At 37.5% G+C, this 12380-nt stretch overlaps 1 protein-coding gene across 2 annotated transcripts in view; it reads left to right on the top strand.

The window, feature by feature from the left end:
* CTNNAL1 (catenin alpha like 1) overlaps nt 1–12380 on the top strand; it is a 62279-nt gene that overhangs the window by 45928 nt on the left and 3971 nt on the right. For both annotated transcript variants that reach the window (XM_034664235.1, XM_034664236.1), the window contains exons 12-15: nt 5204–5241; nt 7571–7621; nt 7714–7868; nt 11011–11059. In XM_034664235.1, coding sequence (XP_034520126.1) covers nt 5204–5241; nt 7571–7621; nt 7714–7868; nt 11011–11059 — 293 coding nt within the window. The remainder of the gene's footprint in view (nt 1–5203; nt 5242–7570; nt 7622–7713; nt 7869–11010; nt 11060–12380) is intronic.

The following is a 12380-nucleotide window of genomic DNA, read 5'->3' as shown; positions in this document are numbered from 1 at the left end:
TTTTTTAATGTTAGTACAAAAATTCTTCTGTAATACACTTATTCAATGATTTAATTCTACTAACTTCATAATGAAATGAATGTAGTTATTTGATTTTTGAATTGCTTTCCTTCCACTTGGATGGAATCTCTTTCTTTGATGACTGCATAATCTTGGAAAATTTCCTGTGGTGGGTAAGTTCATCGGTATTTCTACAACATGTAGAATAGCACTGCATAATGTATAGGAGGGCATCATTTTTATTCTTTATTTTAATAACAACTGGGACTTTTGTTTATTTTCCATTGTATAGTGCATCCTGTTATTTATGTTTATGTGTTTTCATGTATTTTTTCCCCTTTGAATGGCTTCTGTTGGTGTCAAGCATGCTTGTTTTTTTTTTAAAATAAAGTGTCCTTTAAGCCACTATAATATCAAATTACATATTTATTTTTACTGACTTGAACATCTAAATATTTCATATTTTTAAAAATATCTATTTAGGATAATCATTGATTTGCTTTTAAAAATCAGGAAATTAGATAGACTTTGTAAATGTAGCATAATTTGTAAAGTATAATAAATATTTACCATGCTTTTACATTTAAAGATTTCTGTGATAGCTAGTCTAAATGGCTTATCATTTTGATGCTTTTAGAAAGTACTTATAGGCACATGGATTTTTATGTGAGGCAAGTTGCATATATTAAAAGGTAATATCTGAAGAAGAATGGTCATTAGCTATAGGACTTGTTTAGGAAATGAAGAAAGTGACTTCGCTGTCTTTCTCAGCACTAGCACCCACTACGGATAGACTAGAGCTGAAACAGGAAAATCCTATACTTGATGTTTGGACCACATAGTCACTGTGGTTTCTTTTACTTTCAGGCTGGGTATTATGTAAATAGTCTCTTCTCTGGGTTTGGATAACCTATCCCCAAAAAAATCAGGGTTACCTTAACTTAGGGCTGAAAGAAATTCCTCTGTAGGTGGGAAACTCTGCTGCCTCGATCAATGGTACATCCATTGTTTAACTGGTAAAATATCTTGCTGTTCAGAAGGATCCTTTTGTGGAGCTAACTGAGATAGAGTTGGTTGATTTCTTGTACTGCCTTTCTTTGTCCTGACTTTTATCATTAAGCTCATAAGAACAGCTTTTCTGACAAAGAAGTCCAACTCTGGGTTAGCCATTACTGATTGGAATGAGTCCAGTGTCACAGTGTTGCTTTTCCTGTTCTGTATGGTTATTACGACAAGCTGGCCTGTTACCTTGCACCTGTCCATTACTTTCCATACAAAGGACGGAGTGTATTCTTCAGATCCTGATTTCTCTCTGCTACTGTTATAACTCATGTTATGGCTATTATTGAAAAGCCTTTGCTGTATTCTTTTTTTTTTTTTAAAGATTTTATTTATTTATTTGACAGAGATAGAGACAGCCAGTGAGAGAGGGAACACAAGCAGGGGGCGTGGGAGAGGAAGAAGCAGGCTTCTAGCGGAGGAGCCTGATGTGGGGCTCGATCCCAGAACACCGGGATCACGCCCTGAGCAGAAGGCAGACGCTTAACGACTGAGCCACCCAGGCGCCCCGCCTTTGCTGTATTCTAGCTACCTTTGTTCTGCTCTGAATATCTTGACTCTCATTACTAGAAAAATTATCAGATATATTTGCAAGTATCGTTTAACCCACCAATTAAAGCAAGTAGCATGGCAAGCAATGCGAAAGGGACTCAGAGCTAGGTCATTGTCCCCCTTACCCTGAGACACGCAAATTTCACAATAGGGCCTCCTGGGGTTGTTTTAAGAACTCAAAAATCAATACTTGTCTTCCTGCCTTTCTCTCTTCATCCATTTCTACCTCCATACCCAACCCTCCTGGGATGCCATGGTCTTCATATTAGAAAGGAGCAGATCAGAAAGACTCCACTTTCCTTTAATAATGAATATGTAATCATAGCATTTAGAATTTGAGATAATTTTAGATAACTAAATGTTGAAAGAAGCCTTTTCTCACAGCTTGTAGACTATCTCTCCTTTAAAGAGGCTGGATTTCTCTTGTTCTGTTTGAACCATCTTAGAATTAATATGACTAGGCTTCACTTTATAGGGATGTCCCTAATGGTCCTGTTCTATAGCTCTGTGCCTATTTTATCACTTGGCTGATTGGATGTGTAAGGTGCTGTTCACTGAAATGGGATGCATAGAAGGAGGAACATGCTTATGGATAGATATGAGCTTATTCGGGGGACATGGAGTTTGATACAAGGGAGTGACCCATCCAGACAAGAAATAATGAGATGATGATAGTAGAAATGGAGATAAGAAGACTGGTTTAAGAAGAATTTTACAGGTCATATTGGTAGGATTTGGTGATTAATTGAATGTAGAGGTAAGGGAGAGTTTGAGCATGACGACTAGGTTTGGATCGGAGTACCCCAATCCTACTCCTGTGGTTGGCTCATAATCGCCTATCCTTCAGTAGTTAGTGAGTCATTTTCAGTGGGTCTGGGGACATGATCTGTCTGATCATGCCATATAGAGCTCCCCTTCCAGAATCAAAACAGCTGATTGTGGGAACGTCCAATAGGGAATTACATAGCACATCTTTAGTGAAATAGTGAGGCTTTTCTGTCCTTGGGACATTAGCTTTGGTTTGTAGAGATGCAGAAGAGCTCTGGGTAGTGAGAATGAGAGCAGCGTTTCTCAGTTAGGTTTTCCTAGGAGATCATTCAGGTACTCCCGTCACATGAAAGGGGCTCTTGAGCTTAACCCTGAACTTAGTCCCTCTGCAGGTGTAAGGTGAGAAGTAAAGATGGTGCAGTTGTGGTGTTGATTTAGGGAATATTAGACAAAGGATTTGGGGAGTATTAAATTTATGATACTCCTGTGAAAACAGTGCTGTGAAAACAGGTTTATACTTCAAATATCGACTATGTTCTCCCCATAACTATTCCTGTTTTTCCAGTTACTTCTGATGTTTATAACATGTTTTCACCAGAGATAGAAATTGTTTGTTAATGCCACTTTTTTAATTTGATAGAAGAGCTAAACATAACTGAGTCAATAGATTCGCTCTGCTTAGAATCAGTGGCAGTAATAAGGCTTGTATGGAAAAAAACAGCTATGAAATGATTCAGATTAATGATTTTTGGTATCTTTATCAACTTTTTTTTTTTATGATTATCAACTAAACTTGGCTTATATTGGAATTGGGGGAAAGAGGGACAACCTTACCTGCAAAGCATTTGGGGAAAAGCTATCTTGAAGAATGATCAGTTTTGCAATTATCCTCAAATATGCAAATCATTCTGAGTCCAACTAAATGATGGGAATAGAGAGCAAAACAAAGTATCTGTAAGACAGCCTCCGGGACTGGACGTGCCAGTGATTAATTGGTGATGGTGATGCCAGCAAACCAGATCATATAGAGGCTCCTTATTTCATTGCATTTGCTTCTCCCTGCCTTCTGGTTTCTTTAACTCTGTTGTTTCTTGGAGAAATAAGAGATACTAAGATAGGTGGCTTTTTTTTTTTTTCTCTTGGAGAGTAAATGTGAACATTTCAGGGTCATAGGCACTATGGAGTATCACAAGGGTAGATAATACAAGATTGCTCACGTCTGAGCTAATTATGCTTAAGTAATGATTATGCTTGTTTCTGCAGCTTATTAAGACCACTTTTTAGGGATATTATGGACAGGAATTGAACTTTGAATTAAGATATATCGTGAATTTTGAGGTTCTAAATGACTTAAAGTCTTCTATTAATCTTTCACGGCTAAATCAGGCACTTTTTATATCAGGGCTAGGAGGTAAGGCCTGGAAATCATGTCTTTAAGTTTTATTTTTCTCTCACAATTCTGAGAACAGAAAATCATTAATAAAATTCCCTTACAATTCTGACATTACAAAGAAATGATTTGAACCATAAGGCTATTACCGAGTACCAATGGCTGACCTGTAATGACTGCATTTTCGAGATCAGCGTTGGTCAACAGAAATGTAAGATGAGCCACATATGTACTTTAAAGTTTCTAGGAGGCACAAAAAAAATTTCAAAAGAAACAGGTGAAATTCATTTCAGTGTTTTTTACTTAACCCAATGTATCCAAAATATTGTTTCCATTTATAATCAATACTTAAAAATTATTAATGAGGTCTTTTACATTTTTCCCCCTTTATATTAAATCTTCAAAATCCAATATGTATTTTATACTTACAGCACATCTCAATTCAGACCTGTCATGTTTCAGTTGCTCAATAGTCATGCATGGCTGGTGGATTCCATATTCAATAGCACAGTTCTAGATGAAAATTTAAATATGTTATGAACAGGCTTATGCTGTTCATGTAACAGTCATTCTGTACGAAAGTGTATGACTTAGTGCTCTTACACTGTATTTACTCTCATTAGGTGAAACTGTATGAAATTGCTGTTTTTGTAGATCAAAGTGGTTGAATATCAGCAATTTCATATGGTTCTACCTAATATATTACAGCTGAACAAACTCCCATTCCTTGAAATCAAGAAGCAATTACTGTTCAGTCTTATCGTGAATTCTTTCCCCTGTTAACAAATTAGGCTTTAAAAACAATCTACCATCCATTGTAACCTGACTTTATACATAATCCAGAAGTTTGAAATATGAAAGCAGCACAGGGGTGAAGTGGACATCACATGTCGTCTACCTTTCCTCAGTTACTGTGCTTCCTGCGTGTGTTAATTCACAGCCGAGAGACTGTTAATTTGGTTTACTTCATCTTCCTATCTTGTATGCTAGGGTTTCTATCTTTGACTGAAAGAATACTTTAAGAATTTAGCTGTAAATGATTTGGTTTGATAGTCACAGAAAAGGAAGCAAGCACTGATAACCGGTACTGATAAAAGAAGCATCTCGTTTCACTAGAGGCAGGCCGCTGTAAAAGATTTCACCAGGAATGAAGCCTGTTGTAAATATAAGTAAATAGCACCGAGGTGTTTTGCCTTTCTGCCATTACGCTGGGGGAGGTAGAGACTGTCCGACCAGGTACCTTAGAGATACAACTGTTGACAACCTTCATGTTCACCAAATTGCGATTTTGTTTCTGAAACACGTGTAATTAATAGACGAAATTATCAAAACTAATGTACTAACATTCCTATTTAATATTTTAAAAAATTAAATGTGAATAATAGAAAATGCGCTAATAGAAAATTTGTTTTAAGTTATATGTGTTATTTGTAGGAGAGAAGTATGGCTACCTGTCACTTCCAAAGCCAATGGTAAGTAGCAGAGTTTTGTACATTTTGGAATGTTTTATTCAGAACTCAAATTATAAACTTGAGACTGAAACGGCTGCATCTGACTGCATTCCAAAATAGTGTCCACTAGATGGCCAGCGTGGTGACATGTATAAAGGTGGTTTCTGTACCTTTTCAGGCAGTTCCCTTTCATTCTTCATGAAACGCTTTAATAATAATCATTTATAAAAATAAAAATGAAAACACAACTGAATTTAAAAAAATAAGACAGGGTGTAAAATTCTAAATAAAATAAACCCTCAAAACCTCGAGGCTGTGTCTTCAGTGCTTTATCAGTTGCCTTAGAGTCTACCAGATGGAGGAGGAGGATACAGGTGATGTGCCCGTCTACACAAGGAGGGGCCAGAGAGATCACGGATCATCTCTATTTTCCAATGAACATAAGGGGCAGCTTGTATTTGAACATGTGTGTAGCTTTATAGCTTCCCCACATTCATTTTCTGTCCTATTTCTTCTATAGTAAGCAGCATTAGAAGGTCTCAAAAGGGCTATGTTCAATGAGCAAATATAAACCATGAGACAGAAGAAAAAGGAAAATTTGAGGCTCTTCTGTTCCGCAGGGAAACCGGTAACAGAATAGCTGGTCAGAGGTATCAAGTTGTGGTCATAAGAAGGGAAACAAAAACCAAGGAGATATACATATACTTGGAAGGCATTGATGATGACCTGTTTCTTAAGCTAAAGGAGCTAGGGTATTTCGTTTTACTGTATTATAATTTATACTTAGTGTACATCTCCTCAAAGTGTGTGTATGTGTGTGTTTATAGTTTGAGTAAATGTTTATAAAAAAAATGGTTAAGGTTACCAGCCTCTCCTGCCCCTTTATGTACACTAGCTTCAGCCATTCTGGAACTCCTGCCCCAGTTAGGGGAGCTCCCACCAGACCTCACATTGAGGGGAATGGCCAATCTGAGCTGCCATTTCCTGAGAGCTTCGGCATATATTTTTCAAAGAAACATTGCTATGGGTAGTGGTTTCTATTTTTTTTTTTTTTTAGATTTTATTTATTTATTTGACACAGAGAGAGAAAGCACACAAACAGGGGGAGAGGAAGAGGGAGAGGGAGAAGCAGGCTCCTTGCTGAGAAAGGAGGCCGATGTGGGGCTTAATCCCAGGACCCTGAGATCATGACCTGAGCCGAAGGCAGACACTTAACCGACTGAGCCACCCAGGCGCCCCAGTTCTTTTTCTTTTTAAAATACTTTATTTATTTGAGAGAGACAGAGAGCGTAAAGATGGGGTGGGGGGAAGGGGGAAGGGCAGAGGGAGAGGGAGAAGCAGACTCCCCACTGAGTGGGGAGCCCGACGTGGGGCTTGATTCCAGGACCCTGAGATCATGACCTGAGCCAAAGGCAGACGCTTAACCGACTGAGCCACCCAGGCGCCCCACTATTCTTCATGGAAATAGGCATCTGTTGGGTAGCCTGGTAACCTAACTGCAATGTTTTCGCCTCTGTTAGGGGAACTATATTCTGAGTTCCATATAGCTTACACAGAAACAAAATTGCTGTTTCAAAAATAGGGGCCCATCCAATATGTTGATTCAAATATGAAATGCTACATTGTTTTTTTTTTTTTTAAGATTTTATTTATTTATTTGTCAGAGAGACATCCAGTGAGAGAGGGAACACAAGCAGGGGAAGTGGGAGAGGAAGAAGCAGGCTCCCAGCGGAGGAGCCCCATGTGGGGCTTGATCCCAGAACGTCAGGATCACGCCCTGAGCCGAAGGCAGACGCTTAACCAGTGAGCCACCCAGGCACCCCGAAGTGCTACATTCTAAATATAATCTAGTATACAGCCTGGGGTAGAGGATTAGGACCTGGGATGTCAGTGACGCTAGGGTGCTGAGATTTAACCCTTGAAGGGCAAATTGGTTAAAGGAATTGAGCTCCAGAGTTATAACATTACGAACATGTGGAAAACTACATATAGTGGCTAATTTTAGGACATCATTTTATAAAAATAACAGAGGGCCCAGGAATATTTGGAGGCATAATTACTGGACTCTGAGAAGACTGCAAAAGTCTTTAAGTCCTTCTGGGATGTAAATTGCTTTCCCTGGTCCCTAGTGTCTAACTACTTACGTGTTCAAAGCTGAACTCACATGCTGGAAGAGTTTTTGCAATTAGTTGTTTGTTTCAATTTAATTTAATATAGTTTAAGTATGTTCTGAAAATATTTAAATTAAAATTTTATTATATGTAATTTGTTATGCTTTCTATTACGGTTGCATTTCCTCACAATGAACTGTACTGCTTTTTAAGATGTCTTAATCTTTTTATTGTCATAGAAGAATAATGCAAACCCGAAATCGTTAAAGTCAGACAAGCCTGACTCTGAGGTAAGACCTTTTTCTTTTAACAGTCTTACTTCCAATCTTTCTTTTATATCAATAATGACAATATTATGGTGATTAAAATGCGTATTTTATAGGAGCAAGCCAGGATAGCAAAGCTTGGACTTAAGCTGGGTTTGCTTACCTCTGATGCCAACTGTGAGATCAAGAAATGGGAGGATCAGGAAAATGAGATTGTTCGAAATGGGCGGAACATGTCCAGTATGGCCTATTCTCTGTATTTATTTACTAGGTAAATATAGTTACACTTTGATCCTTTTAAATCATTTTAAAAATATTTGGTGTAAGGAAAAACTCATGTTAAATCACTGATAGGTTAAAGTCAATTTCAAATATTTGGTAAAAAAGACTAAGTTCTTATGGTAATTAAGTGAATGCAACAAGAAGATATTTATTTAATTAGGATTTAGATTCAGAAGATAACCCCTCCAGGTTTGTGTCCTGTTCTTTTCATAGTTTTGAAAAAATTTTGCATTCTGATTTTTGTCCTTCTATGTATCATTCTCTCTCCTAGCCAGCATCAGTAAGTTTAGAAAACATGCTTTTCTTTATGGAAGTGATTAATAATTGATTAGATAATACAGATCAAAGAGTGGAACCATGAGGACTACCACCTCAATAGGGTGCCAAATCTCCATGAATCAGTATTCATTAGATAGCAGGGAATTTCCCTAACTTTACTATTACATGACCTACATTCTCTGTCTTGTCTGCATTACAAGACTCTTAATCAAATGCCTCATTGAAGTCCATGTTGATTACATTCCACAATCTTCTGTTAAAATAATCTATACGTGTGGTATAGTAATTCCATGTTGCTAAACATTATCAGTTATCTGCTCAATAATCTGCTCTAGAATTTTCTCAAGGAATGACTTTAAACTTTTCACTAACTTTCTGAAATCTGTCTTTTTTATTTTTGGAAACCTGGAAAATACTTGCTATCTCTAATGCTATGGCTCCTCTCCTACTCATTCTGATTTTGAATTTATTATCAGCAGTGGTTCACACCTACAAGTTGTTTCAGTATTCTGCAATGTAATCTATTTCATCTGGAGTTTTTTTTTTTCTTTTAAAGATTTATTCTTTACTTTTAGAGAGAGAGAGAACATACACTTGTGAGTGGGGGGAGGGGCAGAGTGAGAGGAAGAGAATCTCTAGCAGACTCCCTTCTGAGAGCAGAGCCTGACGTGGTGCTCGATCTCAAGACCTGAGCCGAAACTGAGAGTCAGTCACCCAACCGACTGAGCCATCCAGGCACCCCTCATCTGGAGTCTTAAGCTCAATTAGAGTAGCTAGGATCTCCACAACTGTGTGGGCATTGAGGTTCAATAAATAGCACCCTTTTTCCTACTCAAGTTCTGAACAAAATGAAAAAATAAGCAAAAGAGTAGGCAGATAGGGGATGTAACCTTTATACTGATGAAGCTATTATTGGATAATGTAGTTTATATCCACCAGCAAGTAGGTTTTTAAAAATGATCTCTAGAATTCAGAAATCTTACTCTACAGGGACAGAATGCATCTCTTAAAATACCTGGAAGAGCAGGTGTCTCCCAAAGGCAGCTTTACTTCCAAGAGAAAAAGGAGAAAGGAAAGGCCTACCACATCCAATTTATTTTCACAAAGTCACCAAAAAGACTGAAAAGCTAAGTAAATGTCCACACTCTTCTACAGGAGGGAATAAGTGCGAGAGCTGAGAGAAGTGAGGGATGTTAGGCTAGTGAAGATCCCTTTGTACGAAAGGAAGGTCAGAAGTGAGGAAGAAGCATTCATTTCCCTCTTGATGAAGTCCTCTACCTTTTCAAGATAGCGAATTCTTCTGGAGAGTGCAGGACAAGTGATAGGAGCTGAGTGATTGGGCCTTGGTTGCAGTCATCTGTTAATACTTTCCCATACTTTCCAGCATGGGTCACCTTTCCTCCTCGGTGGTTTCCTTCATTTTTAATCGTTTTTCTGCAAGCTTCTCCTGGGATTGAGTCTTCCTAACACAATTTTGACCTTTTTTTTCTTAGTTCCTGTCTTTAAAAATCTGATGAGTCAAATTTGCAGAACAAAGTAAAATGGAACTCCTTCGTTTACCCACACCAAATGTGCACAGATGAGCTGAAATAACAAAGAACTTGACATTTGGCTACAAACATGCTAGTTATATCATGGTGATAAAAATCATAAGATCTTTAAACAAAAAAATTTTTTTTGACTGATGAAAACTTAATCCCATGACTTATGGAGATCATGACCTGAGCCAAAACCAAGAGTCAGACATTTAACTAACCGAGCCACCCAGGCACCCCTTGTTTCTGAGACCCATCTGTTAACCTTCACAGTATCCAGTTTTACAGTTTTTCTGGGCAATTTTATAGCTTTTCCTCAGGCTGTTGTTTAAGGTTGTCTTAACAATTTATATAATCTCTCAGTAATTTATAGATGATAATTCATATTTCTTGATAATTTTAAAGATTTTATTTTTAAGTACTCTCTACACCCAATAAGGGGCTCAAACTTAAAACTCCAAGATCAAGAGTTACATGCTCTACCCAACTGAGCCAGCCAGGCATCCCTATTTCTTGATAATTTATATACTTAAGATTTACTGGTGCCTACTAGCTTAAAAAGATTTCAGACTTACCAGAGCCTTATAGGTTTTTAAATGGTTTCTGTTTCACAATTTCATTTGATGATCACAGCGGTTTATCAGGGAACAGGAATAATTTGTTCACATGTCACAGATGTTGAGGCCAGAATTGGTTGTTATTAGATTTCTTCTGATTTATGCTCTTTTTAATGCATTCTGTTGTTCTCTTTGCTATGGTTTGCTTTTTGTTTGTAGAGGTCTTGGTTCTTCTTGGTAGTTTTCAATCTGATGTTCCAGAATGTTCTGATGAAAGTGGTAGCACAAATATTATTATGATTATTTTATGTACTCAGTGCTGAAACTTAAATGACATGCCTTGTCAAAGTTTTAGAATTAAAAATGAGAGTTTTTTGAGTTTTGGTCTGATCCTCTTAACATTATGTAACAAAGGCCTTTTGGTTAAGACATATTGTCAGATCTCATGTATTTAATTTGTGAAGCAAGATGAAAAAGCTTTGTTAAAAAGGAAAAATAAAAGTTAAATATTATTTGTCAGTTTTAAATTTCTTTACATTATAAAATTAACATATAATGTTCACTGAAAAATTTCGAAGTGCCCTAAGAAGTAACAAAGTTGTTTAAGAATAAAGTCACAATATTATTAGCTTACTCAATATTACTCTTCAAAATTTGGGATCTATTAATACACAAAATGCTCTAGAACTCTTTTCTTATGAAACCAATTTTCAGACAATAACTTTTTCTTACACGTCCTTGATAATTCATTTTATTTCAGAGGAGAGGGGCCACTGAGAACTTCCCAGGATTTAATTCATCAACTAGAGGTATGTTTTATTTCCATTTTGTGCTACTAATTTAATTCTAGGCTAAAAGTGGGTAATAACAGATTTTCTAAATGATTTTCCATATCATGTTTGTGTGCTTACCTGTGCACACACATGTATAGAGAAAAGTGGAAAAGCAGAGGGCTTGCAGTAGCATTTTGTGGAGCTTTTTTGGATATCTTGTGTAAAATTCAAATGTTATAAGGATAAAGGAGAATGGGCTTTGTTGACAGTCAATATGTGCAATAAGTTATAAGTTTTCCAAGCAGGTGCAAATATCCTGTCAGCAGACACATATCCTGGATACCTTCCTGAATGCTAGGAAGGCTTTTTGGCCTCTTCATTATTGGATTGGATGAATGATATTGAGTAAATGAGGACAACACATGAGAAAGCATCTGTCATAGGCTTGAGACAGAGGGTACTTGGTACAGTTTCTTTCTTTCCTTCCATATTCCTGCTAATTTAAGGCATTCAGGGAGAGACAGACATACTCACCCCTGTGCCCCAGTGTGTCTAATGGAACTCCACATAGGCCCATCTTGAATTCATCTCCCTCATTAGAGGCATTAGATTGGCAAGTGGGTTGCAAGATTACTTTCCCTAACTCTCATGTTTGTTTGCTTTTCTAGAACCAAAGGCATTCTTACATTTGAAATGTGTAATTTCTGTCACTTTCTCACGTTTAATATTTCCTTTGGCATTCCCACGTGCTGCTCCCAGAGCTTCTTCAGGAAGGGATTTTAGCTTGGGAGGATGATTATCATCAGAGTCAGAAGACTTATAGAAAATATTTCTTTCATATTTTTTCGTAAAGTCAACTATAAATGAGCGATTTCCTTAAACAGTTGGAATACATTCTGGATTCATTCTGCTCCATTTGGCTCATATCCATTTGAAGTCATACCACACCACAGGGGTATTTCACCACGAAAGACCCACTAGTCACCTTCTTCCTGTGTGAGCTTATTCATTAAACCGGTGTCTGCTGAGTTGTCTACTGATGAACATGCAGCGCTCATCAAGTGTTTATTGAGCTTCTACTGTGTGTCAGATCCTGAGGGGAAGAGCTCTGTGGAGAAAGGAGAACAGACCAAAGGCAGTGCTGGCCTGGAGCTTACATTCTAGTAGGACGAGGCAGGCAGGAGAAAGTTAAGCATGCAATGCCCATAGATAAGCATTTAGAGAAAAAATCATGGAAGATAGAAAGTTGATGGAAGGGTGGCAAGAAAAGACCTCTCTAAGGGGGTAACATTTGAGTAGAGAGATTAATGAATGAGAGTGAGCTGGATGGATATCTGGGGGTAGAATATTTTATTTT

Source organism: Ailuropoda melanoleuca, chromosome 7, assembly GCF_002007445.2.
Source record: "Ailuropoda melanoleuca isolate Jingjing chromosome 7, ASM200744v2, whole genome shotgun sequence".
NCBI classification, from domain to species: Eukaryota; Metazoa; Chordata; class Mammalia; order Carnivora; family Ursidae; genus Ailuropoda; species Ailuropoda melanoleuca.
Note: the sequence above shows the minus strand (reverse complement) of the source record. Positions and strands in the feature narration are given on the sequence as shown.